The 26,598-nt window shown below is 46.9% G+C and overlaps 1 protein-coding gene across 2 annotated transcripts in view; it reads left to right on the top strand.

Annotated features, from left to right (window-relative positions):
- Nucleotides 1-19,921, top strand: part of BEND3 (BEN domain containing 3) — a 33,987-nt gene extending 14,066 nt beyond the window's left edge. Inside the window, exons 1-4 of one of the 2 annotated variants that reach the window (XM_087443952.1) lie at nucleotides 58-1,007; nucleotides 1,743-1,790; nucleotides 2,283-2,485; nucleotides 14,501-19,921. In XM_087443952.1, coding sequence (XP_087300078.1) covers nucleotides 1,754-1,790; nucleotides 2,283-2,485; nucleotides 14,501-16,747 — 2,487 coding nt within the window. In that variant the 5' untranslated portion in view covers nucleotides 58-1,007; nucleotides 1,743-1,753 and the 3' untranslated portion in view covers nucleotides 16,748-19,921. Of the gene's footprint in view, nucleotides 1-57; nucleotides 1,008-1,742; nucleotides 1,791-2,282; nucleotides 2,486-14,500 lie in introns of those variants that run through there. The other variant, XM_087443951.1, reaches the window with a different exon arrangement.
- The last annotated feature ends 6,677 nt before the right edge of the window (nucleotides 19,922-26,598 follow it).

The following is a 26,598-nucleotide window of genomic DNA, read 5'->3' as shown; positions in this document are numbered from 1 at the left end:
AAAAATGAATAAACAAAATCTTTAAAAAAAAAATAAAATAAAATAAAACGGGACCACACACCACTCCATGGCTACACGATGAAAGGTTTACTGGACTTTGTAGATGGCATCGCTCTTCCTTACAGAAAGTTCTTAAGACATACTCCTTAGCCCTTCTCTCCTCTGATCCTTAACCAGAATAGGAACTCAGTATCTGCTGGCAGCTTAATCAGTTTTGGGAAGCACAGCCCCTCAGTGTCAATAGTACAGGCTGTCATGTGTATTCTTTTCCAATGTTTCTACCTCATTTATTGTTGTTAGTGCCGTCAAGTTGATTCCGACTCCTAGGGACCCTGTGCAGAGCTGAACCCTGCCTGGTCTTTTTGCACCATCCTCTCACCTTCCGGCGCTGTATCAGACAGTGCTCTGCTGCTATTCATAGGGTTTTTTCGGAAGTGGGTGGCCAGGTCCTTCTTCATAGTCTATCTTAGTCTGGAAGCTCCACTGAAACCTGTCCACCCTGGGGGACCCTGCTGGTATTTGATATAGCAGTGGCATAGCTTTCAGCATCACAGTAACACGTGGCCACCACAGTGTGACAACTGACAGACAGGTGATGTGGTTCCCTGACCGGAAATGAACCTGGGCGGCGGTGGTGAGCGCGCTGAATCTTAACCACTAGACCACCAGGGCTGGCTGTGCCTCGTTTATATCTTATACTATTTATGGACACACTGTTAGGTAACTTGGAGAATCTCAAAGACTTGTATTGGTGATTTTAATCATGGTGTCCATTCCATTCCGGCTGGTGCCTGGGAGCCAGGGGCTAGCTCTGCACCGGACCCTGCAGCCCACCCGGGGCTCCACCACCCATTCCCGCCCTGTTCCCTCGTCAGTAAAAAAAAGGGGTTTGGACCATATTGTGTGGAGTTTGAGAGCTCTAAAAACTCACAGTGACTCTTTCTCCTTGTTGCTTCGGAAGGAAGGACTAGACCAGCACCATCCAATAAAAACAAAATGCAAGCCACGTATGTAATTTCAAATTTTCTAGTAGCCACATTAAAAAAAGTGGAATTAATTTTAATAAAGTATTTTACTTAGCCCAATAAGTCCTAAATATTATCATTTCAATATGTAATCAATATAAAAAAATTTTAATGAGATATTTTATATTCTTTTTGCTATGCTAAGTCTTTGAAATCCAGTGTGAAATTCATACTCACAGCATGTCTCCATTTGGACTAGCCAGATTTTGGAGTCCTCAGGAACCACGTGTGACTAGTGGCTGCCGCATGGACAGCACAGGTCTTTTCGGACCACCAGGGGTCCTAAGACCTCAGGTTGGGCCCGTGGGATCCACAGCCTCCACCCTTAGTCAGCCTTTTCATTTTGTGGCTGGAATTTATGAAGCAGGGACTAACAGGAGATCATCCAAACTGGGGTCTTTCGTAAGACTTGATTTTCTCCAGTAACGTTCCCCTCGCTCTGTAAGTGGCTCTCAGTCGATGCATCAGGCCGCGTTCTGCCCACAGAAAGTCTTGGAGAAGTGCTCCCAGCAGGCACGCGGGAGGCCTGGCTGCTTCGAAGCAACTGCAAACAAGAATAAGAGGAGGCAGTTTCCCAGGTTGTGGCAGAGCAGTGTCAGCTTAACCTTCTGTTACCGGAGCCTGGGCTCGGAGGGTCAGGGAACTTCTCATGGGCAGGGAAATTTAAGAAATAAATCAAGCAATAAATCGAGACTTTGTCTTTGTCTTTTCGTTTAGTGGAATAGAAGATGAACGCAACTGAATTCAGTGAAGATGTAGAAGAAGGTAAAAAAGTCTCTTTTTGAAAAATATGTTTAACTTAATATGTTTATTAGGTCATGCATTCACGTTTCAAAGATATAAAAGATACATAATGAAAAATCAATGCAAAGTCTCCTCCCACTCCATTCCCATCCCCCTCCACCCACACACCTGTTATAAGTATCTTGTGTATCTTTCCCAAGTTACTTTTTAAAAAGCATCATTTAAAAGATAGTATTTGTTACCCTCCTTTCATCTCCTCTCCCCTCCCCCCAAAAGACTTTAAAACCAGTTTTGGAAAAAAATGTTCTTGGAACATGGCTTTATATTATAGCACTAGTGTGGTAAGATAAAAATTACTGAGTGGGAAAGCGCAGTTTTATTGTGACTAGACATTATTATCTGAGTGGTGGTGTCAAGGGGCGGCCCAGGAACATCCCGTCGCCCAGGAACCCTGCTAATCTCTGAGCGGCCCAGTGGTCTTTCCCGCTGAGCCCTGTTTCTTCTCTGCCACAGTTCTAAAAAATAACACTGTGAAAGTGGAGACAGAGGCCGAAGATGCTGCCCTGGACTGCTCAGTGAGTTCCAGGTCTTCTGAGAAGCACCCTCTGGACAGCGTCTTCACTGCCCTCCAGGACTCCAGCAAGCTCAAGCAGCCGGGCAGCGATGGCCAGCCAGACTCTGTCCCCAGCGTGAAGAGGCGGCGGCTGATTCCTGAGGTGAGGGCCTGGCCCCTTCCACTATTTGGTTGGGCTCCAACCCTCTGATTAGATGTTGAATCTCTCTACTCGTGGGCATCAGGCAACTGCTAAACCCTTGGGCACGAGAAGGCTTTCATTTCAGCTGTCCCATCTCTGGCTTAAGTTTCTAGAAGGTGTCTTTAACTGGAAATCTTGTCTATGTCTGGATTCGTTAAGAGGAGTCTTCCCAATCCAACTGCTTTTGAGTTCATTGTTTTGCTTGCTCCACAGGGAAAGCAAGAACTTGTTGATAGCAAGGACTGTTGATAAAACCTTGCACAGTTTACATAGCACATACCTTATATAGCTTCCTGGGAAAGTTGAGGGTTAGCAGGTCTTTTCCTAAATCACATCCATCTTTTATATCCATTACAGGAGCTAGTTCCCTAAAGAAAGTCTTTAATGAATCATTTTGTAAAGAAGAGAATTCTTTTACATCAGACCTATTGTCCCCTAACCTGTTTTATAAATTTGCTCTATTTCTTTAATCACCTGCTGGTTATATTGAACTTTGCTAAATTCTGAGAGAGAGAGAAAATGGAACTGGACATGGTGGCCCCCTCTAGCAGCCTACAGTCCAGATGGGAGACAAGACATGTACACAAAACGGTTAAAACTCAGGAGAGAGAGGCAGCTGTGGGAGACGAGGATGTGTGTGGCCTGGGACGCCTTGTCCGCGAGCTTCCCCACGAACCAGCAGATTACACCTTAAACTCTTAGAACATTTTCCCAAGCTCTCTACCCCAGATGCACCACTCACACACACAGACATGCACACACACAGGCTCTTTGGGGGACCCAGATAGCCATTTCGACTTCTGCTTTTCTGTCCAAAAGAGCCCATATTTTCCAGGCTCTTTACGATTAGCCAGAGCACCACAGAGTCTCAGCCTGGGCATCTTTGGGTCATTATTGGTTTGTTTTAATTCTCTTCTATTAGATGCTAGGGCAGATCCAAATAAATTGGGAATTAATGGTTTGAGACTTAGTGGATCTTCAATAAGTAAAAACTATTCTTTTCTTTAATTAGCAAAATGATGAGATTAAAATTTTCAGCAGGGTTTAAATATACATGTTTACATTATAATGAGGACTGACCTCCATTCCCCATCATGGAACATTGAGTGATACATTTACTTATTTATTTATTTGGGTTTTTTTCCCCCCAAACAGCTTTATTGAGATAGTCACATACTATACAATTCACCAATTTAAATTGTACAATTCAGTGATGTTAGTATATTCAGAGTTGTGCAACCATTACCACAATAAATTTTAGAACATTTTCATCAGCCCACAAAGAAATCCTCTGTCCAGTAGCAGTCACTCCCCATTCCCCCTCCTCCAGCTCCTGGCAACTAATCTACTTTCTCTATGGATTTGCCTATTCTGGACATTTCATGTAAATGGAATCATAGAATATGTGGCCTTTTGTATGTGGCTTCTTTTACTTAGCATAGTGTTTTCGAGGTTCATCCATGCTGTAACATGTATCAGTACTTCATTCCTTTTATATGGCCAAATAATATTCCATTGTGTGAATATACCACATTTTGTTTATCCATTCGTTAGTTGTTGGACATTTGGGTTGTTTCCACTTTTTGACCATTGTGAATAATACTTGAGCAACACATTTTTAAGAATCTATAATGCCCAGAAAAGAAGTTGAATTTTTTTTATACCTATGAGCATTTTTTTATAAAGGATTAATTAGAAATATCCCACCCTTGCCCTGACTGCCTAAACCAGCCATGTGCTGCATACTCTGTGACTCTGGGGAAAGTCTCATGCGGGCGTGCAGTTTCAAAGGCAGTAAGTAGTGACCACAGATCAGAACTCAGATCCCTGAAGGCTGAGATACCTGCTGTGGCAGATGAGAGCTACGAGGTGGTTAGTAGGATACTTGTTTGAAAAATATTTAGCCATTTGTTTTTTCTTCTGTCTTATTTTAAACCATAGCTTATTATCCTTTTCCCTAATGATCGATATTTAGGTGTTTTCCTCTTTTACGTCGTTAGAAATGGTGCCACAGGGACCATCCATATACAGAAGCCTAGTGCCCTTCTATGGGTGTGTCTATGGGTCAGATTCCTAGAGGTTATTCTGCAAGTGTTGAGAAGTTTGAGAAGTGCTGTGCTCAGTTCTAAAGGAACTCCTGAAAACATTTTGTCTTCTGTGCGTCACATTACATTTCTGCTTATGATCAATTCTGTAAAGTCCTTCAAGTTTGCAAGTAGAGCCAGAGTTCAAGAAATGGAACACAAAGTTGTGTGTATCGGTTCACGTCTGCTGTGTGGCAAACTGCCCCAACACTTAGCAACTTAAAACAACCACCATTTTATTTATTCCCAGTTCTACGAGTCAGCTGGCAGTTCTGCCGTTTGCCCTGACATGTTGGGGCTGGGAGGTCGGGATGACCTCCTCCCATATCTGGGCCTCACCTGGGCGGCTGGGATAACGGCAGCCTCCCTTTGTGCACTTTCTCACCCTCTAGTTCACGGGACGTGGCCGAGTTCCGAGGAGCAAGAGAGGGTCAGCCCCAGAGTGCAGACACTTTTCATGCCTCTGTTTGCATCACATTTGCCAATGTGCCATTGATCAAAGCAAGTCATGTGGCCAAACCTAGACTCAAGGGGTGGAAAAGCAGACTCCACCTCCTGGAGGCAGGAGCCACAAAGCCACATGGCAAAGAGGCTTTCACACAAGGGTGGGGGAACTGTTGTGGCCGTTTTTATAAACAGTTCGCCACAGGAAGGAACAGCAAAGCTCTCTCAGCAAGGAGCAATTCTGACCACGTGTAGGCCAAATTGTGGCCTTTGTGGACAGCCCGAGGTGGCCCTGTTGCCTCATTGCACAAATGGTGTCACTCTTTATCCTTTCATTCAGTAAATTTTTGTTGTCATGGCGTCATAGAGAAGGAAGCATCTTTATATTCTTGGGGGCAGAAAGGGAAGGGGAAGGTTCTTATGATTTATATTTTAGTTGAATCCTTGAGTATGGAAAGCAAGTCAGAAAAGATCTGGCGTTGGGCTCGAGCTCCATCGAGGTTCATGGTGGAGGGATTCCCCTGAGCATCATAGGAATGGTGTGGGGTGCAGATGCTCTTGGTGGTCTGGGGAGGCAGCAAGCTTTGTCTGGCCAGAGCTTCGGGCATCTTCCAGGAATTCCGACATGTTTGGAGAAAAAGGAACCAAAAATGCATTTGAATATTTCTAATATGACTTGTCCAATTTACATATTCTAATTGGTCACATATGTTTACTTTTAAATGGATTGAATACACCAGGCAGTTCTAACCCATTAGATTCTGGGTATTTTATTAGCTTTGTTTATTTTTCTTAGTGTATATGAAGTGAGGTTGATATCCTTGCCTTCCTTCCTGTTCTATAAAAAGAATGTAAGTATAAACCTTTTGAAATTCTTGAGCTCCTTGTAGAAAGGTGTTCTGTGAATTCAAGGCAGTACTTTTTTTTTAAGTTTGTGTAAATGGATGTGTCAGTAAATCAATAGCCTCAGAACCCTGGGGGCTTTAGAACAATCCATCAGTTTTATGAAATTGTAGTGTATGTTGATTTTTCAAAAAATCAACACAATTTGGGGAGTATATATGGCTTTCTTAACCATTTTCACCACAGGCTGAGTGAGACAGGAGGAGCCAGAAGGCTGAAACAAGCGATAATCAAAAAAGTAGAAAGGAAGTGCAGTAAGTTATCGAGTACCTACTCGACAGATAGCCCCATTCCTTATCTTATTTCATTTAATCTGTATATCCAATGATGGGAGAATTAATATCTCCACCGTGCAGATGAGCAAACTCGGGCATATAAGTTACAGTGCCAGGATGCCAGGGGGACAGCCTCGTTCCTGGTGTGAGGTACCAGGAATGATTGGGAACACTCTGGCCCCCGGGTCCCTGCTGTCCAGGAAGGTGAGCCCCACCTTCTCTCATCCAACCCACAGGAATGGTAAATACCAGAATGAGGGGCGAATTCACCATGGGGCCTTCAGCCAATTACGTGACCTCCCAGACTCTCAGGTTCCTCCACAGTGAGGAGGGATGATCGCTGTGTGGATCATTGAGATGGCCCGTGTACGGAGCCCAGCACAGGGCCTGCCCCACGTCACCCTTCAGAGTGGTTGTGTACTGCCCCAGGCCCCATCTCCAGCTCCCACTCCTTGTGGTCAGTATTCAGCTGCCTCTCTCCACGTTTATCTGAACAAAACCGGCATGGAATTGCCAAGGGAGGCCATTGGATGCCCTCTAGGACGCCGCAGGCCTGAGCGCCCTTGATTCTGAACTGCATCCAAGTTAGAACGTAGACCACCTTCCATCTTCTCCCCCCAGCCCCAAGGAGAGGGGAGGAGGGCGAAGGAGGGAGGATTGAGTAGTGGCCCTGATGCTAACGGTGAGTCACATTCAAATCATATCAGTGCTGACAACTTGTTTATGTGTGACATTTCGTACAATGCTTAGAAGAAAAATAAAACAGCCCTCAAAATCTAACAAAAGGCTGTATAAAGACTTATTTGGCCCCTCTACCGCTAAAGGCTTCACGGCCAAATACAGCAGATGTGTGAGGTGAGTAGCCAACGTTTTTATTGGTAATCATCTTTTTATTCACGGAAGTGGGGGTGATATTCAGGAGCCCTGTGCCAGGCAGAAGTTAGCTTTGTTCTCCTGGGGTTTTTGTTTCTTTGTTTGTTTTTAATCATTGTGGTTTGTTTTTCACTTGGAGAACGGAAATGCCATCTCATTCGTTGAGTACAAATGCACTGACCACCTCAGTGTCCATTACTGTGCTACCAGCTGGAGACTCGTCATCGTTCCACAGCAACCATGGCAGATAGGTGCTGTGGCCGTTCCCATTTTGACGAGGCTCAGAGAAGTGACCGCTGCCAAGCCTGTCGTTTCACAACTGTGCACTTCAACACCAGACTGGTAGCCCCAAGGGCTGTGGGGTATTTGTAAGATGCTGTGAGGAGCCTTTGAGGACATCTTGCCCTGACATTTTGTCATCCCATCTGGTCTTTGTCTTCTCCCCTCAGTATAGTTGCTTCGCCTCTCCAGATTCTTATTTCTTAGGCCTCATAGCACAGTCTTTATCCTCACCATACACTGTCGGCAGTATAAGGATGACCCAGAGGGGAGAAGCCACGAGGGCAGAGACTGTGTCTGGCTTATTGCCTGTGTGCCCAGGGCCTTGCACAGTGCCTGCCAGATATTGGGCACCAGTGATGTTTACTGGCTCTGGGTGGCAGAGAGCACTTCCATACCTGATTGCCAACTATATCTTGTCATTTGATGATGATAAAATTTAATGATGATGATGAAGATAAAAATTCTGTTGAAAATGAAAAAGGTAAGCATCACCCCTGCCTTGATTATTTGGAGGGGGGCGGTGACGCCAGCCCCCGAGGAGGCGTTTCACATGGTCTGCCCTTGATGCCACATTAATTCTCCACTCCTTGCTCTCTCAAAGGCATGCTGCTTTCTTGGTGTTCCAGTTTGCTGACTCTCTGGGCACCATTTAGCCACTCATCATTCGTTGAACTGAATTCAGTGACTGCTCTGAATTGAATTCAGTGACTGCTCTTGGATTTGGAGTCTTGAGGAAGATGTTTAATGCTTGGAGTGTCTCCATGGTGACCCAAACCCTGGGATGTGGTTGGGCACGGACACATGGAAATCTCTCCTAAACAATCTACTGACCCCTCACTTGTAACCCAACATCAACCCCTTTTTTGATCAGATTCTCCAGCCGAGAGATTTGGGCATTCCCTCTTGAGTCTGAGGGTGCTGGTGGTAGAATGAAATGCCCTGATCACATCCAGGATGGATGCTGGCGCCACAGAGCCTGAGCTGTGCAGCTGAGTCCCCATATGGTTGGAAGATGAGCCTGGGAGAATTGGGAATGGTGTCAGCCAGACATCCAGTGCCAAGTAGCACAGATTTAAAGATTTCTTGATACTCCTAGACAGCTGAGCAGAGATTTTATCATCAGCAGCAAATGCAGCCAGCCCGTCGTCGCCTTGGCAGCATTTGTGGAATTAATTGGAGCACTGAGTTGACAGGACACCAGTGTGGGGATATCTAAGAGCCTTCTCTTCGGTGCTGTGTTGTATTTTGTGTTGAATTGTGTATCCAGGGTCTCTGGGAGTGAAGAATATTGCCCTCTACTGGGACTCTAACTTAATTTTTTATTCAAGCAAGTTAGCCAAAAATGTTTCTATTGATGGCAATGTTTCCAACATGCTTGGTAGAAACTGAAAGATTTTTATTAATGAGGCTGAATATTGAGAGTCGTAGAGGGGATTTCCAGTTCCAATATACCCTGGCCTTCTGCCTGCTGTAGGAATGTGGGGGAGGCAGACAACTTCTGTTTGTTGTTGGTATTCAGACAGTTCACCCAGAAACTTCTCCCCGTACTTGTTTTCTACCCTGGGCATTAATTAGGGCAAACCTCCCACTAGAACACATGCTCTTGTGGCATGGCGTGTGAGCTTCTGGAGAGCTTGCTGCAGTGAATCGTATTTTAAATGTTTTAGTGGGACCACTTGTGGTAAAGCAAAGACCCCCTCTTCTAAAATCACTCCTAATGTAGTTATGATTTTTTTTAACGATGGGCATTACAAACTCAAATTTCTCTATATTGGTAAAACTTCATGGTAATCTCAGGATTCATGGAACGTCCAGAATTATTTTGGTGTCATAGAATTCAATGGTGAATAAGTTGCTAAAAATCTAATTTACAGTCTACAGAAATTAGCAAGTGAGGCACTTTGAATTTATTAGGGCAGTGCTTTTCAACAGTGACCCACAATTATAAATCCACCTTTTAGAGATATACAGCTCACATATATGGATTTGTATGTAAATATTTAGGCACACACGGAGAAACAAGACAAAACTTTCCTGAATTTACTTACTGTGTGCAATGCACTCTGATAGTTTCTATTCTATTTTCTTTTTTTCTTGCTTCCTACTTTTTTTTTTTTTCTTTCTTACTTCTTCCTTCTCTTCCTCTTTCTTTCTTCTTGTGCTAGTCATGACCCACCAATTCAGCATCATCATTTACTAACAGGTCACAACCCACAGTTCCAAACATGCTGCCTTAGGGGTAGAGATTTTCACCTTCCTCCCTTCCTTTCTCCAAGTTTCTGATGTGGGGGTGTGGTTTCCTCCCACCTTTCCTCCCTCCCTTCCTTAGTAATCCTCTGCTTTCTGCCAGATAGCAGAACAAAAGAACTGTAAAGAGCTTAAAACCCCACCTCAGCTCAGTTATCCTGTACCCCTCCCTGCCCCAGCCATTAGGACAAGCCGACCTCAAAAAAGGGGAAAAAAGACCTCCCATGAGCTCCTTCCCTGCTGCATGCACAAAGTCCTCCTCTTGTTTACTGGTTGAGAGTAATCATCACAGCTAGTTTAATAAAAGGCTGGCTGTATTATCTCTGTTCTAGCTTGGGAATAGCACTGTTTAATAATAATCATATTATAAGAGTAAACATTTATTAAGCACTTGCTGTGATTCAGACACGGCTCAGTGCTTTATGTACATTATCTCATTAAGTCCTCACAACTACCTTGTGAGGCAGGCACCATTATTTATCCCTGAGTTGCACACAGGAAGCTGTGGCATGAAAGATCACGTCATTTGCCCAAGGTCACACAGAGGACAGCCTGAGCTGAGCCCTTATCCCCTCCTTTATGCCTCTCTGCAGTCATGTCATTCATGAAGCTGGTGGCCTGTCTGAATAGCACATATTTGAGAGTGGTGGCACCCCTGCCCTGCTAACCACCCATGCATGTGGTGGACAAACATTCATTGAGCTCTCCTGGGTCCCCTGCGCTCTGCTAGGCACTGGGGATAGACTCCGAAATGACATGGTCCCGTCATGTAACCATCATGCAGTGTGATGAGGGTGGAGACCACTCAGTGAGGAGACCCCAGGAGGGAGAGGGGCAGGTGGCAGGCTCCCCCACCTCAACACGCCCCTGGTCCTCTGCTCTTGGGAAGTGTGGGGAGAGGGGAGGTGTAGGGAGACCAGGTACCTCTGACCCTCCATCAGGTCACACAAACAAACCCTGAAGGAAATATTGGCCAGCTACATGGGATAATTAAACACTTATAAGAATGCTTTGGGGCCAGCCCGGTGGCATAGTGGCTGAGTTCGCTCTCTCCACTTCAGTGGCCCAGGGTTCGCAGGTTCAGATCCCGGGCAAGGACATACTCACCGCTTATCAAGCCATGCTGTGGCAGCATCCCACATAAAATAGAGGAAGATGGGCACAGATGTTAGCCCAGGGCCAATCTTCCTCAGCAAAAAGTGGAGGGTTGGTGGGGCTGGCCTGGTGGTGTAGTGGTTAAGTTTGCACACTCCGCCTCTGGCACCTCAGGGTTCGCGGGTTCAGATCCCAGGTGCAGACCTGTGCACTGCTTATGGAGCCATGCTGTGGCAAGCGTCCCACATAAAGTAGAGGAGGATGGGTGCAGATGTTAGCCCAGGGCCAATCTTCCTCACCAAAAAAAAGAAAATAAAAGGCGGATTGGCAACAGATGTTAGATCAGGGCTAATCTTCCTCACAAAAAAAAAAAAAAGAATACCTTTATCTTCAAGTTCCTGAGAGAGTAAAGTAGTTTTTCTTTTGCAGAGATGCAAGAGAAAAATTAACCTTTCTCTAGTATAAGTCACATTATTCCATTATCTAAAAGAGAAGGTTCAGGAAGTAATTCATTAATTTAAATGAAATATAACATGTGGGAGGTTCAGAAGGAGCAGAGTTGTATATGTTTATGTGGCCTCATGTCTGTTTTCACTTGGGCCTCCATATTGCTCTGCCATTGTAAAGCTAACCTCTTGAGATTGTCTCTTTTCCCTACATCTTTTTAGGCTACAAGAGAAAAACACCTCATGTACTTTTTGTGCTGGCTTAGTTATCTGAAGGCTTACAAATGACATTGAATCTGGCTCGATGAGATAAATTGAGAGCAGACACCATCTCCCTGCTACCCAGAGAGGACCAGCAGCACCAGGAACTTGTTAGAAATGCAGAGGCAGGAATCAGAATCTGCCTGCTAACAAGACCCCTGGTGATTCACATGCACATTAGAGTTTCAGAAGCCCGTCAGAAGCCCGGGGCCAGGCCAGGCTGCACCAAGGATCTTTTCCCTGGGTGTGGAGGCATCCTAAGGATGCACTTGGTCTTGTCCATTCTCTAGCTGCCCGAGACACATGCATGTCTGTGGAAGCACACGCTTTGTGCTTCAACCCTGCCTGCCCCCCTGACAGCCCCCAGTGCTCACCAGTTAGCTCTTCTGCGTAATTAAACCCTCAGAAATATATTCCAAGAAGTTTTTGGGTCAAATGCAATATTTGTCAAAAACAGCATATTTATGACTGAAATACAATGAATGGCACATATTTAAAGTGTACCATTTGATAAGTTTTGACATATGTGTATACCAGTGAAACCACCTCACAGTCAAGATGATAAACATATCCATCACCTGCTACCACTCGTTTCCTTGTGCCCCTCCCCCCACCCCCAGGTACCCACTAATCTGCCTTCTGTCACTGCAGATAAGTTTGCATTTTCTCAAATTTTCTGTGAATGGAATCATGCAGTCTGGCCTCTTTGGTTTGTCTGACTTCTTTCACTCAGCATAATGACTGTGAGATTCATCGTTGAGTATCACGTTTATCAGTTCCTTTGCTGAGTAGTATTGCATTATATGAATATACACAATTTCTCTTTATTGTTGATAAAAACTTGGATTGTTTCTAGTTTGGGGCTACTTACAAACAGGGCTGCCATGAACATCTGTGTACAGGTCTTTGTATGGTCCTGTGCTTTCATTTTGCTTGGTGAATAACTACCTAGGAGTGGAATACCTGCATCATATGGTCCCATGTATGTTTAACTTTTTTAGAAGTTAGAAATACCAACTTTTCCAGAGTGGTTACACCATTTTATATCCCCACCAGCAACGCATGTGAGTTCCAGTTCCTTCACCCCGTCTCCAGCACTGGGTATTGTCCATCTTTTTGATTATACCCATTCTGGTGGGGGTGATGTGGTGTCTCATTGTGGTTTTAGTGTGCCTGTTACTAATGAACATTTTTTTTTTTCTTTTTTTGGTGAGGAAGATTAGCCCTGAGCTAACATCTGTTGCCAATCCTCTTTTTGCTAAGGAAGATTGGCCCTGGGCTAACATCTGTGCCCATCTTCCTCTAGTTTATATGTGGGACGCCTGCCACAGCATGGCTTGATAAGCGGCACGTAGGTCTGTGCCTGGGATCTGAACCTGCAAACCCTGGGTCACCGAAGCGGAACGTGCAAACTTAGCCACTACGCCACCAGGCTGGACCCCAATGAGCATCTTTTTATGTGCTTATTTGCCGTTTATATATCTTTGGCTTTTGAAATCATTCATTGGGCTGTATGTCATTATTGAGTTTGAGAGTTCTTGATGTACTCTGGATATGAGTCCTTTATCAGGTAAGTGATTTGCCAGTATTTTCCTCCAGTCTAGGCTTGTTTTTCATTCTTTTAACAGTGTCTTTTGAAGAGCACAAGCTTTTAATTTTGATGAAATCCATCTTGTCAATTTGTTCTCTTATGGTTTATACTTATGATGTTGTGTCTTAGAAATATTCGCCTAAACCAAGGTCACAAAGGATTTCTTTTGTTTTCTTCTAGAAGAGTCAGAATTTTAAGTTAGGTTTTGTATTTAAGTCCACAATCCATTTTGAGTTAGTTTTTGTATATGGTATGTGGTAGGATTAAAAAATATTATTTTTACATATGTATATACAATTGTTCCAGCATCACTTGTTGAAAAGATTATCCATTCTCCAGTGAATTGCCTTTGAACCTTTGTCAGAAATCACTTGTCCATGTATATGTGTAAATAAGCTTCTGAAAATATCCAGGGCTTGGCAATGGGGAAAACCACTGATGAAAGCATTGAGAACGCTGGGTTCCAGATGGTCAAGGTGATTGCCATCTGTCCATCGGTGGTGGAGCTTGGATTCAAGCTTTGGGGTCCTAAAAGGGTATCTTGAGCTTGCCTGGGAGTTTGGCAAGAGTCGACCTGCAGAGTGTGCCATCCTTGGGCGAGCTGAGGAAACAGTCCCCCAAATCACTTTTGGTAGGGCTTCATTCTCTCGCAGAACCTCTGTTGAGCAAGGCTGGATAGTATGCAGAGGAGAAAGGTTAATTCATTACATGCAGTGGGTGCCTTAGGACTGTGGGGCTTAATTCTCTCCTGGAATTCTGGTGGAGAAAGGCTGCTGGACCAACAAGGAGACCAAGACTTAGAAATCTGGGAGGCCCCATCACCTTACAGAATCTCACAGTTGCGCAGGCTCTAGGAAGTTCTGGGCTTGCCCTTTTCCAGTCCAAGATAAGACGTGATTCCAGGCAGTATTAGGGTCGGCAGCAGACTGCCACTCTCTAGACCCCAGTTCTTCTGTGCCCACCACCGTGCATCTCAGGAGCCGTCCTGAGTGGAGACGCCTGCTCTCCTAGAGGCTGCAGACGAGGACACACTGCTGCTTCTGGAGCCCCTCCGAGATCCCTGTCTGAGAGCAGCCTGGGACCTGGTCAGTGAGGTGACCTGCCCAGGGCAGGGCCATCACAGGAGCTCCTCGCATTTCCATGGTCTCTCTGTCAACCTAGCAGCCTTCTCACCCGGCCTTGCCAGCCTCTGTGCTGGGTCTCCCAGCAGGCCCTGTGGCAGGAAGTCCACACTGGTGTCCATCCTGGCCCAGCCTGAGCCTCTATCGGGAAGTGGGGAGAGGGAGCAGGTGTGGCGCTGGGATGCAGGTGTGTATTAGTGGTGCGTCCCTGCCCGGGCAGAGGGATTCTGGGCGAGGGAGGCAGTTTCTCACGTGCTCCTGAGATTGACCTTGGCCCCTCTGTGTGTGTGACACAGACCCGTGTCTGGTGTAATGAATCAGAACACCCACCTAACTCACTTTTCTGTTTTCCAGGCGCTCCTAGCAGGCATGCGGAACCGGGAGAACAGCTTGCCCTGCCAGGGCAACGGGGAGCAGGCCGGCAGGGGCAAGAACTTGGGCTCCGCGTGGCCGGGCGAGGAGGAGCCCTGCAACGACGTGACCACCCCCTCCTACAAGAAGCCTCTGTACGGCATCTCGCACAAGATCATGGAGAAGAAGAATCCTCCCACCGGGGACACGCTCAACACCTACGAGCTCTTCGAGAAGGCAAACCCCGGCAACAGCCCCTCACCACTGCGGCTCCTGAACGAGCCACAGAAGCGGGACTGTGGCAGTGCCACAGCGGCCACCGATGGTGACCCTAACATCTACTTTCTGATCCAGAAGATGTTCTACATGCTCAACACGCTCTCCTCCAACATGTCGCAGCTGCACAGCAAGGTGGACCTGCTCTCCCTGGAGGTGAGCCGCATCAAGAAGCAGGTAAGCCCCTCCGAGATGGTGGCCAAGTTCCAGCCGCCCCCTGAGTACCAGCTCACGGCGGCCGAGCTCAAGCAGATCGTGGACCAGAGCCTGTCGGGCGGCGACCTGGCCTGTCGCCTGCTGGTGCAGCTCTTCCCCGAGCTCTTCAGCGACGTGGACTTCTCCCGCGGCTGCAGTGCCTGCGGCTTCACGGCCAAGCGCAGGCTGGAGTCGCTGCACCTGCAGCTCATCCGCAACTACGTGGAGGTCTACTACCCGTCGGTGAAGGACACGGCCGTGTGGCAGGCCGAGTGCCTGCCCCAGCTCAACGACTTCTTCAGCCGCTTCTGGGCCCAGCGGGAAATGGAGGACAGCCAGCCGGCGGGCCAGGTCGCCAGCTTCTTTGAGCCTGAGCAGGTGGACCCGGGCCACTTCCTGGACAGCAAGGACCAGGAGGAGGCCCTGTCCCTGGACCGGAGCAGCACCATCGCCTCGGACCACGTGGTGGACACGCAGGACCTCACCGAGTTCCTGGATGAGGCCTCGTCCCCCGGCGAGTTCGCCGTCTTCCTTCTCCACCGGCTTTTCCCCGAGCTCTTCGACCACCGGAAGCTGGGCGAGCAGTACAGCTGCTACGGGGACGGCGGCAAGCAGGAGCTGGACCCGCAGCGGCTGCAGATCATCCGCAACTACACGGAGATCTACTTCCCCGACATGCAGGAGGAGGAGGCCTGGCTGCAGCAGTGCGCCCAGCGCATCAACGACGAGCTCGAGGGCCTGGGGCTGGACGCGTGCAGCGAGGGCGAGCCGCCGCGGGACGACTGCTACGACTCGTCCAGCCTGCCCGATGACATCTCCGTGGTCAAGGTGGAGGACAGCTTCGAGGGCGAGCGGCCCGGCCGGCGGTCCAAGAAGATCTGGCTGGTGCCCATCGACTTCGACAAGCTGGAGATCCCGCAGCCCGACTTCGAGGTGCCGGGCGCCGACTGCCTGCTCAGCAAGGAGCAGCTGCGCAGCATCTACGAGAGCAGCCTGTCCATCGGCAACTTCGCCTCGCGCCTGCTGGTGCACCTCTTCCCCGAGCTCTTCACCCACGAGAACCTGCGCAAGCAGTACAACTGCAGCGGCTCCCTGGGCAAGAAGCAGCTGGACCCCTCCCGCATCAGGCTCATCCGCCACTACGTGCAGCTGCTCTATCCGCGGGCGAAGAACGACCGCGTCTGGACCCTGGAGTTTGTGGGCAAGCTGGACGAGCGCTGCCGGCGCCGGGACACGGAGCAGAGGCGCTCCTACCAGCAGCAGCGCAAGGTCCACGTGCCGGGCCCCGAGTGCAGGGACCTGGCGAGCTATGCAATCAACCCCGAGAGGTTCCGAGAGGAATTTGAGGGCCCCCCGCTGCCCCCCGAGAGAAGCAGCAAAGACTTCTGCAAGATCCCCCTGGACGAGCTGGTGGTCCCCTCGCCCGACTTCCCGGTGCCTTCGCCGTACCTGCTGTCGGACAAGGAGGTGCGCGAGATCGTGCAGCAGAGCCTCTCCGTGGGCAACTTCGCCGCGCGCCTCCTCGTCCGGCTCTTCCCGGAACTCTTCACCGCCGAGAACCTGCGGCTGCAGTACAACCACTCCGGGGCCTGCAACAAGAAGCAGCTGGACCCCACGCGGCTGCGGCTCATCCGGCACTACGTGGAGGCCGTCTACCCCGTGGAGAAGATGGAGGAGGTGTGGCACTACGAATGTATCCCCAGCATTGACGAGCGGTGCCGCCGCCCCAACAGGAAGAAATGCGACATCCTGAAGAAAGCCAAGAAAGTGGAGAAGTGATGGGCACCCTACGGACTGAGCGTTCTTTTGGAGCACGTGTATGGCATCCACAGACACGCACCTTATGTTCTTGGGGAGTGGCTTACTACATTTGCACACGTACACACCCACCCAACCACGAGAAAGAAGCCTTGCATTTTTGATCTCTTGTCCTTACGCCTCTTGTCCTGTGTGCCCTGGTGGTGCAGAGTGTGGGGAGAGCCGAGCTGTGCCAGCAGAGAGGCCTCAGGAGTAGGGGCTCTCTCTCCTTGGCTGTGTCCTCCCCACCCCCTCACAATTTGAAATGCAAATTCAGCAATTCTCTTGTTCCTCTTCCCACATTTTACATCTTCCATTTTTATCAAATGTTTTTTAATTAAAAAGAAACCCTTTTTAAAAAAATCATTGGTCTCTTTGGGGGCCATTTTACTTAGAGAAAAAAAATCTTTTAAATATTTGAGGTGAAGTACTGTAAGATGACTTCAGTTGCTGGGGTTTTTTTCTTAAAGATGGTTTCAGATTTATGAAATTTTTAGAAGTGCCATGTTCCCTGCATGATGGCTAATAATAGCTTCAGGTGTTATAGAGACCGATTTTACTGATCTTGTCTTTTACATCTGATTTTAGAAGAGTCAAAATGCCCCTTGCATGGCAGTGGAGGGGATGGAGTAGTGTGATGTTGTTTCTGACCATGGCCGCAGTCTCCCTTCCACTGTGGTGCCAAGGAAGGGGCTTACGCGCGGCCTGGCCCGTGCGTCATTGCTGTGTTGGTAGAATGTCGTGCGCACTCTCTGTAGACGAGAACACTGGATGATGATGATGACGATGATATGAATGTAGATAGACGTGGAAACCTGTTCACGGTGTCTTCACTTGAGCTGTGTCCTTCCACTGCCCCCTTCTCTCGCCACACCAGAATGCTGGTTGGAGCAGCAGACACGTTTCCTTGGAAAACTGTGTGTGTGGCTATTTGGCTTCTTGTTTGATTTAAGGATGGGCCCCTTTGGGCTCACCAAGAACTGTTTACTTTCCGTGTGTGTATTTGTACAAAACCCGGGTTCTGGGAGCTGTCTGGTGACTTCACCACACCTCAGTGTTAGCTTCTCCAGTCAGTACACATCCTTGTTCCTCAGGGCGGGCCCAAGCCTCAGGGCCCTCTTGGGGACACCTGGTATTGGAAGGACACAGGTCATTTCAAATGGGGCTCCCATGTCCCTTCCCAGGGTCCACTCAGAGCTTTCCCCTCAGACTCCCCAGAAGGTCCTGCTCTCCTACATCTGGCTGGTCCCTTGGCCTCAGGTTGAGACATCTTGTCTCTCCCCAGGGGTTGGGACGGTCACACAGCTACAGGCCAACAGCGTGCTCTCCAGGAGTTCCAACCGGGAAATTCCCCAGTACGTAGAGTCCGTAAAAACAATACCTTTACCTACCTGATTCTGGGGACTAAATACCTAAGAGGGAAAGGAAATAGTCTAACCCAAACTGAGTACATCCTAGCAGAAACCTGGAAAATGAATTGACTCACACAGAGCGGTCATGAACCCTTGTGGAATGTTATAGATTTAATAACCTAATGGCTTCATATTTTGCTACCTTAAAATGCAGAAATAGAAACAATCTGTGAATTTTCTTTATACAGCTGATAAGGATTTCAGTGCCAGGGCTGTATGACATCATTTTGCCTGCACCTAGTGGGCATTCTTTTTTTAATGACAAGATTTTGAGCAATGTAAAGTTGTTGATCTAACTTCAGTAAATTTGCCTCTAAATGTAATTTACAGATTATTTCTGTTGAAATTGCAGACCTAAATTATTGAAATTTAGAAATGCACAAGGACTTAATGACTCTCTCTCTCATCCACTTACACGTGAACACACACATTTGTTAGTAAAAAACTGAAGTGAGATGGAGACCTACGTGAATAACAAATTCAACCTCTTTGTGCCTGGAAAGAAGGGACTGGAGAGCCAGGAGACTCACTTTTCCCCCTCACTTGGGCCTTTCTCTATGCCTTAGTCTCTCCAACATACAAACGCATGCATGCACGCACACACACCTGTACACACACGCCCTACCCAAAGATGGCGGTGGCACTCTCGCCTGCTGGCCCTCCTGGTTGGAGGGTGCCGTGGAATTTGTTCTGGTCTCTAGGACTTATCGAAGAGGATTCCAAGCCATGTGAAAACTGCCCTGCTTTCTAGAGGGTGGAATGTGACCCTGCAACTTCAGAAGCACAATCATGTATTAAATAAAAAAAAATTCTATCTACCCACATTGGAGAAATCAACAGGTTCTAGGTTCCAGGAATGAAATATGTCTCTCTATAACCTAGAGCATGTTCAATTTTTAGAAGTCGTATTTTGATGGATTCCTTAATACCTTTCCTTTGTAGGGCTTCTTCCCCCCAAATCTTAGAGTCCCTTTCAGAGAAGAGAGGTGGACACGCTCTGAGAGCTGTTTCCTGTCCCTCTGACTGTCTCGTCAGGAAACGCCTGCGGGTCCTGCGTCTGTCTGTATGGTGTCCTCAGTTCTCCAGCCATACAGGCAGGCTCCAGGAACAGTTTTTTACATGAAGCAATAGAAGTACAAAATACTTATTTTTTCCAAAATTTGATGTTTTCCATAAAATCTGTTGGCAAACCCCTTTCCCATCCCCATCTCAATTTTGGGTTTTTACTTGTTGGTTTTTTGGATTTGTTTTGTTTTGCCTTTTATCTGGAAGACTAAAGAATTAGCACAGACACATTCTGATGTTAAGTAAAATAGCAAGTCACAATAGGCGGTAGTGTCCCTCGTTTTCTCTGTTAGCAAGTTTTAAAGAATGTATGAAGATAGTCGTGAATGTACTAGATGTTCTAATCCTGCTTCAGTTCACTTGGGCTGTGTCTACGTGACAACGAACGTCTGACAGGGAATAAAGTCATGTCTAGTGTCATGGGCGTTAGTGTGTCCCTCTCCCTTCAGTGTTGGCCCCAAACCTTCCTTTCTCTTTAAGTTTGGGAGGAGGGGGTACCACATCAGCAGCAATCATCAACCAACCGATGGGATCTACGTAGTGGTGAGTGGATTAGCTGTTTAAATGGTAGGAGTGGCTGGCCTGACCACACCGCAGCATGACCCTTGGGTTCCTGTAGAGCTGGCCTCAGTTTCCACCTTTCTCTGAAATCTTTGCTTCTTGCCTGGTTGAGGGGGGGGGGGGGTCTCAGACCCCTGATTGGAGGTCACTGAGCTGTCACCCTGCCTGGAATGTGGGCAGACGATATGAAGTAGGGGTGGGGCCAAGGGGCTGTGACTGCCATTTGGAAATACTTGCCTCGAGTAGATCCAGCCTTAATGTTTTCTGACATCCTAGTGATAGCAGACCCTGCACAAAGTGGATATCAGAGTCAATACTGTGAGGAGACAAAATAATGAGAATAGTTTTACCAAAGATAATGAAATATTGAATAATGTCTGCATTTTACCATTGATTTGAGTGCATCCTTAGAAAACTGAATGTAACAAAAACCCAGGACATTTTTGGAAATTGTATGCTCTCTAGCAACTTTGTGTGAATTTTTATACAAGCACTGTTTTCTGAGTTATATAAAATGTTATAAAAATAGAAAAAATATGGTCTTGTCACATCTTTTCTCAGGGCAGAGGTCTCTCAGAACATGTCTTGGTCTATTTGTCTTTCCGTGCGGCCTCCTCACCCCCTCCCAGGGGACGACACGAATGCTCAGGGGCATCTCACTCTCAGCCTCTCAGGCTTCCACACACTGGGTGTCAGGTACAGCTCACAGGACTTCAGTTTGTCACAGCTGAATGACTGAGAAGTCCCCAAATGAATCCTAGCCCGTTTCTACACAAACCACTTCCTGGCCGTGCAGCAGGAGGCGTGGTTGACCTTACCTTCCCTGGTCAGGTGCCAGACCCGCCTGCCTGCCGCCCAGCTAGCAGAGCTTCCATTCACTCTTTTTCTTCACTTTGGATTAAATGGGATTAGTTCCTCAAAGCTAACATATTATTAACTGATAACAGAAGGACGCATGTGTTTTCTCACCTCTTTGACTAATTATAAATCATTAACTTTAAATAATATTTTATAGTAAAATAATGTCTCACGCTGTCAGAAACATTTATTTTTGTGCCTAGGGCTCACAGGATGTAAAGGAAGTTGTGGCTTGTGACTGGAACACTTTTCCTACAGTGAGTGAGTGCTCGGTTGTGAGTCCTCACACTTCTGAGCTGTGAGCCTCGTCAGCAGGTTGCGGCTGGTCAGGGCCTGAAGCCCCAAACGCTGAGTCCACAAGTGAGTTTAAGCAGGACTTGAAGGAAGGCTAAATTCTTTAAGCCCCTTCTCGCTGTGGGTATCTTTGTTTTCTACCAAAAAGAAAATTCACAGAGAATCTCAATATATGTGAGCTTACTTATAAAATCTAGGTCTCAGAGATAAGAACTACACACCAAATGAATTACTGTGATCATTGGAATGGTGAGATGCAAGGGACTCTTTAAGGAGCTTCCAGATAGATCTACGATCCCCTGGCCAGTGGTGGGAAAGGAATGAATGTTTATTGCCTGCTCGCAGTAATGGCCCCTGACATTTGTTGATTATGTGCCATGTGTCAGCCACACTGCTAAGAAGTGTACCTGGGTCGTTTCTTATAATCCTCTTAAAAGCCCTGTAAGGGAAGTTCCATAATTATGCCTGTTGAGACAAGAAAGCTAAGGCCCTGAATATGCTCAGTTAATTCTCATAACAACTCAGTGTCTTGAGCGCTGTTACCATCTCTGTTTTGTGGTGAAGCAGCAGCAGAGAAGTAGGCTTATTGCCCATTGCAATTGCGATGGCAGGATTTGAATCCCAGTTTCTCTTTTCCACCACGCCACACCATCTGAGGAACTGAATACCCCCGGGGCCACAATACATAAAGATGCAGATCCAAAAACCATTGCAAGTCGGGGGTGTGCTCTGTCACCCACATCCTCTAAGGCCCAGTTCGTCTGGTCTTAGATATGGGTATGCTGGTTTTAGAATTGCCCTGGGAGAAATAATTTTGGCAATTGTGGACAGATATGTTCTGGTGATAGTAAACTTTTTGAGATTGTGACAGTAACTTCCCTGGATCAGATTCCCTAGGAGCAGAGCTGAGATGGATTCCTGTACAGTTGATTGAGGGCGTGCTCTCAGGAGAAGGGGCAGGAGCAGAGCTGGATGGGGCCAGGGATGGCCGTGAGCAGGAGTATGGTCTTCACCACAGTCCAGCTTCATTCCCACCCACTGGGAAGCATTAGAATATGAATTGTTTGGCAGAATTAGTCACAGGTGAGGCAAAGGGGCCAGCTGGTCATTGTCTGAGGTCTTCCCCAGGGAAGCTGGTGGCTCGCCTGGCAGGGTGGCTCCATTTGGCCAAGTGCAGCGCTCCAGAAGGGCTGCTGTGGTGGTTAGCTGGCCCTCAACAGTAGGGGATGAGTGCCCTGCTAAAGGGGGTGTGGGCGGGACCCCATCAGCATCCACAAAGGGCAGAACCACCAGTGGATCGCTAAGCCCCATCCCCCAGAGGTTCTGATTCAGAAGGTCTGGGTGGGGCTTATACATTTGTGTTTCTAACGAGTTTCCAGGTGCTGCTGGTCCCAAGTCTGCACTTGGAGAACCACTGCACTACAGGAACTTCACAAAATATGCTGTGTATATCACAGAAACTGAAGGCTTAGCACTTTCCTGATTATTAGAAATAGATCTGAGCTGAAATAAGTGGTTTCCTGTTGTGTTTGTTTGAATAAAACTGACTGCTTTTTAACTAGTGGTAAACTAAATCTTAGCTTTTAGGTCAGTGGGAAGAGGCAGGTTTACAAATGCTTTAGCCTCGGGGCTTAGGGGCGCTGACCAAATGTGATGGTTTTTGCCAGAGCATTTCTGCAGGGGGACGCCTGTTTGATGATTTTATTTTAAGGAGTGAGAATTCACTTGTTCTCTAAATAGAGTTTGTAGTCCAGATGGTGAACTGTGTCCTTGACAGAGTTTGAGAGTATGTAATGCCACAACCCACTCCAGAAGCTCCTGCAGTGTGACAGCTGTGTATCCAGAAGTGATGGTGGGTCCCTACATTACAGGGAGTTCTGTTTTTCATAAGAGCTCCCATTTTCTCAGCTCCCATGATGGGTCAGGATGTACTAGGGACCTGACATACATTCTTTCATTTACTCCTCACAGAAACCCTGTGTGGTGATTATTTTATCCCCCATTTTACAGATGGAGATGCTTCCAGAGGTTAAGTAACTTGGCCGAGGTCACACAGCTGGCAGAGCCAGGGGCCTCTAAGGATGGCCAGGCTGACTGCAAAGTTCATGCTCTTGATTGGGTAGCTGTGTGGAGAAAATTCCTCCATCTCTCTGCCTAATGGTCCCCTGCCATTTAACTTGGGGTTTTGTTGACTATCTGCAGTTTCTGAGTTTCTGGATCCACCCCAGTGAGAGGGTGTTTGACTCAGGAAACCTTACAATGCCACAGGAAACAGAACAAGGACTGCAGTAAGAATCGTCTCTGTCTCTAAAGGAAGTTCATTCATTCAGCAAAAATATTTGTACCGCCTGCCATCTCCTGGGCACTCTTCCATGACGCTAAGTTCCAGCCTCATTGGTTGGTAGTGAAGAAGCCTGTTTGCGCTTGGAAAGAAGGTTCTGATGGTAAACAGCATAAAGCCTGACATCTCGCCTGAAACTGAATTTCGAGATGCAGACTGAGATCCTTGGCCCCCACTCAGTGCAGGCAGCTGAGGCCATGCAGAAGGAGCAGGGCTGGGCTCTGGCCTGAGGCGCACCTGCAGGCCTACAGTTTCCTGACTATCTTGTTTCTCACAGATGAACAACTGCTAACTGTGCTGTAAATGCAGAACTCAACAGCCCTGGTCTTGCTGGTATTTGGTTCCTGCTATTTCTGACACAAGGTATTAAACTTTCATCTCCTCCTTGGATTTGACAAGCCGAAATCTCAGCCCAGGCACAGGTCCAGGCATGAAGGGGCATAACCTTCAGCATATTTAAGGCCCCATGGGATGGGTGCCTTCTCTTCAGGTTAATACTGATTGCATTGCTGGAGTCCAAAGAGTTGGCTGCTATCATGTTAGCCTCACCTTTGATTTCTCTGTCTCCATCAGGAGTTAAGAGATTTCCCCTACAATCCCTAAAGAAAATTCTCTACACATTCTGTGGGGAAGTATCTGATAGTAACCCCTCTGAGCGGGGCTCTGAAATGGGTATCACCAGTGCAGACCTGGAAACAGAAATTGCCCATGTTAGACACTTGCTGTTCTACCCTGACTGCAGTCTTTGGGGCTTCACTTGTCTGCCTCAGGAAGGTCTCTCCAGCTTTAAGAATAAAGTCCCAGGATAGAAGGCCCATGGGGTGCAGCTGACATCTCTGCAAAGGAACCAAGAAGTGCACGGTGAGCCATGTCCTCAGGACCTAGCAAAATTGTAGATTTTCACCATCCTGCTTCTGATACACCTAGTCTGTTAACTACTAATGATGAACAAAAAAACTTAAAACAAAAAAGGGCCAGCATGGAACAGGAGTGGCCCTCTCAGAAAGCTGCATCTGATTTCAAAGTCCTCAGAGAAACTCCAAGCAACAGACTGGGCAGAAGCAGCAGCCTGCAGGGGCTGGCGCGTGTAGGAAAGGAGAGCTTATGAAGAGTATGTTGAGAGTAAGTCTCTCTCTTCACCCCTCTATTAGACTGGCAAAAATTAGAAAGCTGGCTCATGTCAGGGGCAGGCTGAGGCTACGGGTCTACAGGTACTTCCCCGTGTTGCTGGTGGGAGGGCAGCCATTCTGGCGAGAAAGCAAGCACTATGTTACTTGTGAGGGGATCGGGTGGGGTCTAGGAGAACATCCCTGGGAGCGGGGGGTAGGCAAAATGGGGTGGATGCACTTCAGCATTCATTACGCAGCAGTGAGAAGCAATGGGTCAGATGCACCTGTAGTGCCACGGATGGACCTTAAAAACCATTCCGAGTGAACTAAGTAAGACACGAATGAAATATATAGTAATGCCATTTATGAAATTTAAAATATATGTGCACGGAACAGGCAAACACATTTTACAAGAATGCAAACAAGCAAAAAGATACACATTAAACACATTAGAATGGTTGGCTAAAGGAAGTGAGGAGGGCATGTGGAAATACATGAGAACAAGAAAGGAGAAAAAATAATGAAAGCAAACCTTGGAGGGTAGATACTGGGGCTAGGGCATTTCCTAATGGGAAAACTTGTGGGTGTGCATCCCCGTTCCACCCAATGGTGTGTTGGTAAATGTTTAACAACTGGTTCTCCAAGGGAGAAACAAATCCTGATTCGTGGTGGTTGCCGATTTCCAAGGTGGAAATACGCCTACCGTGACTGATTTCAAGCTACCTCTATGACTCACTGAAAGCAGTTTGAGAAATGCACACATCCTGCTCTCCTGAATCTGCTCGATGCAGTTAATAATTTCCTTCACTACTCCCTTGAGATTGTAAGTTGACTGATACTTCTGACAGTAACTTTCTGAAAGCCAAGCATATATGACCAAGATACGGCAGAACTTTAGTAGTGTCATCTTACTTGCCTGACATACACTGCACACCCTTTAAGAAGGTTCATGGAACATACACCACCCCCAACTGAAATCTTTCTTTGTAATTTCTTGAAAAATGGTAGTTATGTTTCTGTCTCTCTAATCATTATTGACCAAATAAACCATAACTTAAGCATTATCCCCCAAATGCTAAAAAGATAATGAAACTATTGCCTAGGCATCTATATAATTTTCCAGGAAAGACAGTAAATGCTATTTGGCAGATAAAGGCAATTAGCATCATATTTCCTAGAGATGAGCTATGTCTTTGAAAGGATTAACCATTACTGGTAAAAGGGCTAGATAGGCCTCTACCAAAATAGTCATAACTTTAAATTGTTCATCCTTTAAAAACTGCAAACATACACTAGAAGCATTTTCACTTTCCTGGGAAAGCAAGAACTATTAACAAAAAAAATTCTTCTGTGTCATCATCCCATTAGAGCAGGGTGTCTCAGCCTCAGCATTATGGACACTTTGGGTCAGATAATTCTGTTGTGGGACTATCCTGTACACTGTGTGACGTTTAGCAGCATCACTGGTCTCTACTCACTCCATGCCCATACCAGCCCCTCAGTTGTGACAACCAAAAATATCTCCAGACATTGTAAAATGTCCCCGGGGGGCATAATCACCCCTGGTTGAGAAGCACTGCATTAGAAACATCCAAATATTTCTTGACTCTTTTCACCATCTTGGTCACATTTTCACTGAGGAGGCCTTGCCAGGATGCATTATAAAGCAGCTGTCATCTGGATCGAGTAATGAGTGAACTGCAAGAGCGCCACAAATCTTTATGAATTGCTTTTGTTTCTGCTGTTTCATAGATACCTTCCAAGTCCCCTGCACTGTAGACAACGAGTGAGATCAGTTTTTGCCACGTGCTATGACCAAACCAACGTTCTCCATCATCAGATGTCTTTTTCTTAGTTTGATTTTTAAAACCAGAGAAGTCTGGAATGGGTCAAACCTTGCCAAACAGCTAAGTTGAGGTTCTAGTTATCAACAGCGCTTCAAAAAGCCTTTCAAATGGCCCTTCCTCTTTCTAGCTACCATCAACTTGCTTTACCTCATACAACACCTTTTAGCTTTCCTCCTCCTTCGAGACACAAAAGGTAAGGCAATTAGTATCCTGATCCCCACCTGACCAATGAGGAAGATGAAGCTCAGAGAGGTTAAGGTCAAATTCTGCCCAAGGTAACCCAACTCGCTAATGGCAAGAAGGCCTCAAGACCCCTGACATATCACTAGATCATGCTGCCTCCCCT

Source organism: Ceratotherium simum, chromosome 19 (assembly GCF_057802395.1).
Source record: "Ceratotherium simum simum isolate JZ-2026a chromosome 19, ASM5780239v1, whole genome shotgun sequence".
NCBI classification, from domain to species: Eukaryota; Metazoa; Chordata; class Mammalia; order Perissodactyla; family Rhinocerotidae; genus Ceratotherium; species Ceratotherium simum.
The sequence above is the reverse complement of the archived record's forward strand: the minus strand, read 5'-3'. Positions and strand labels throughout refer to the sequence as shown.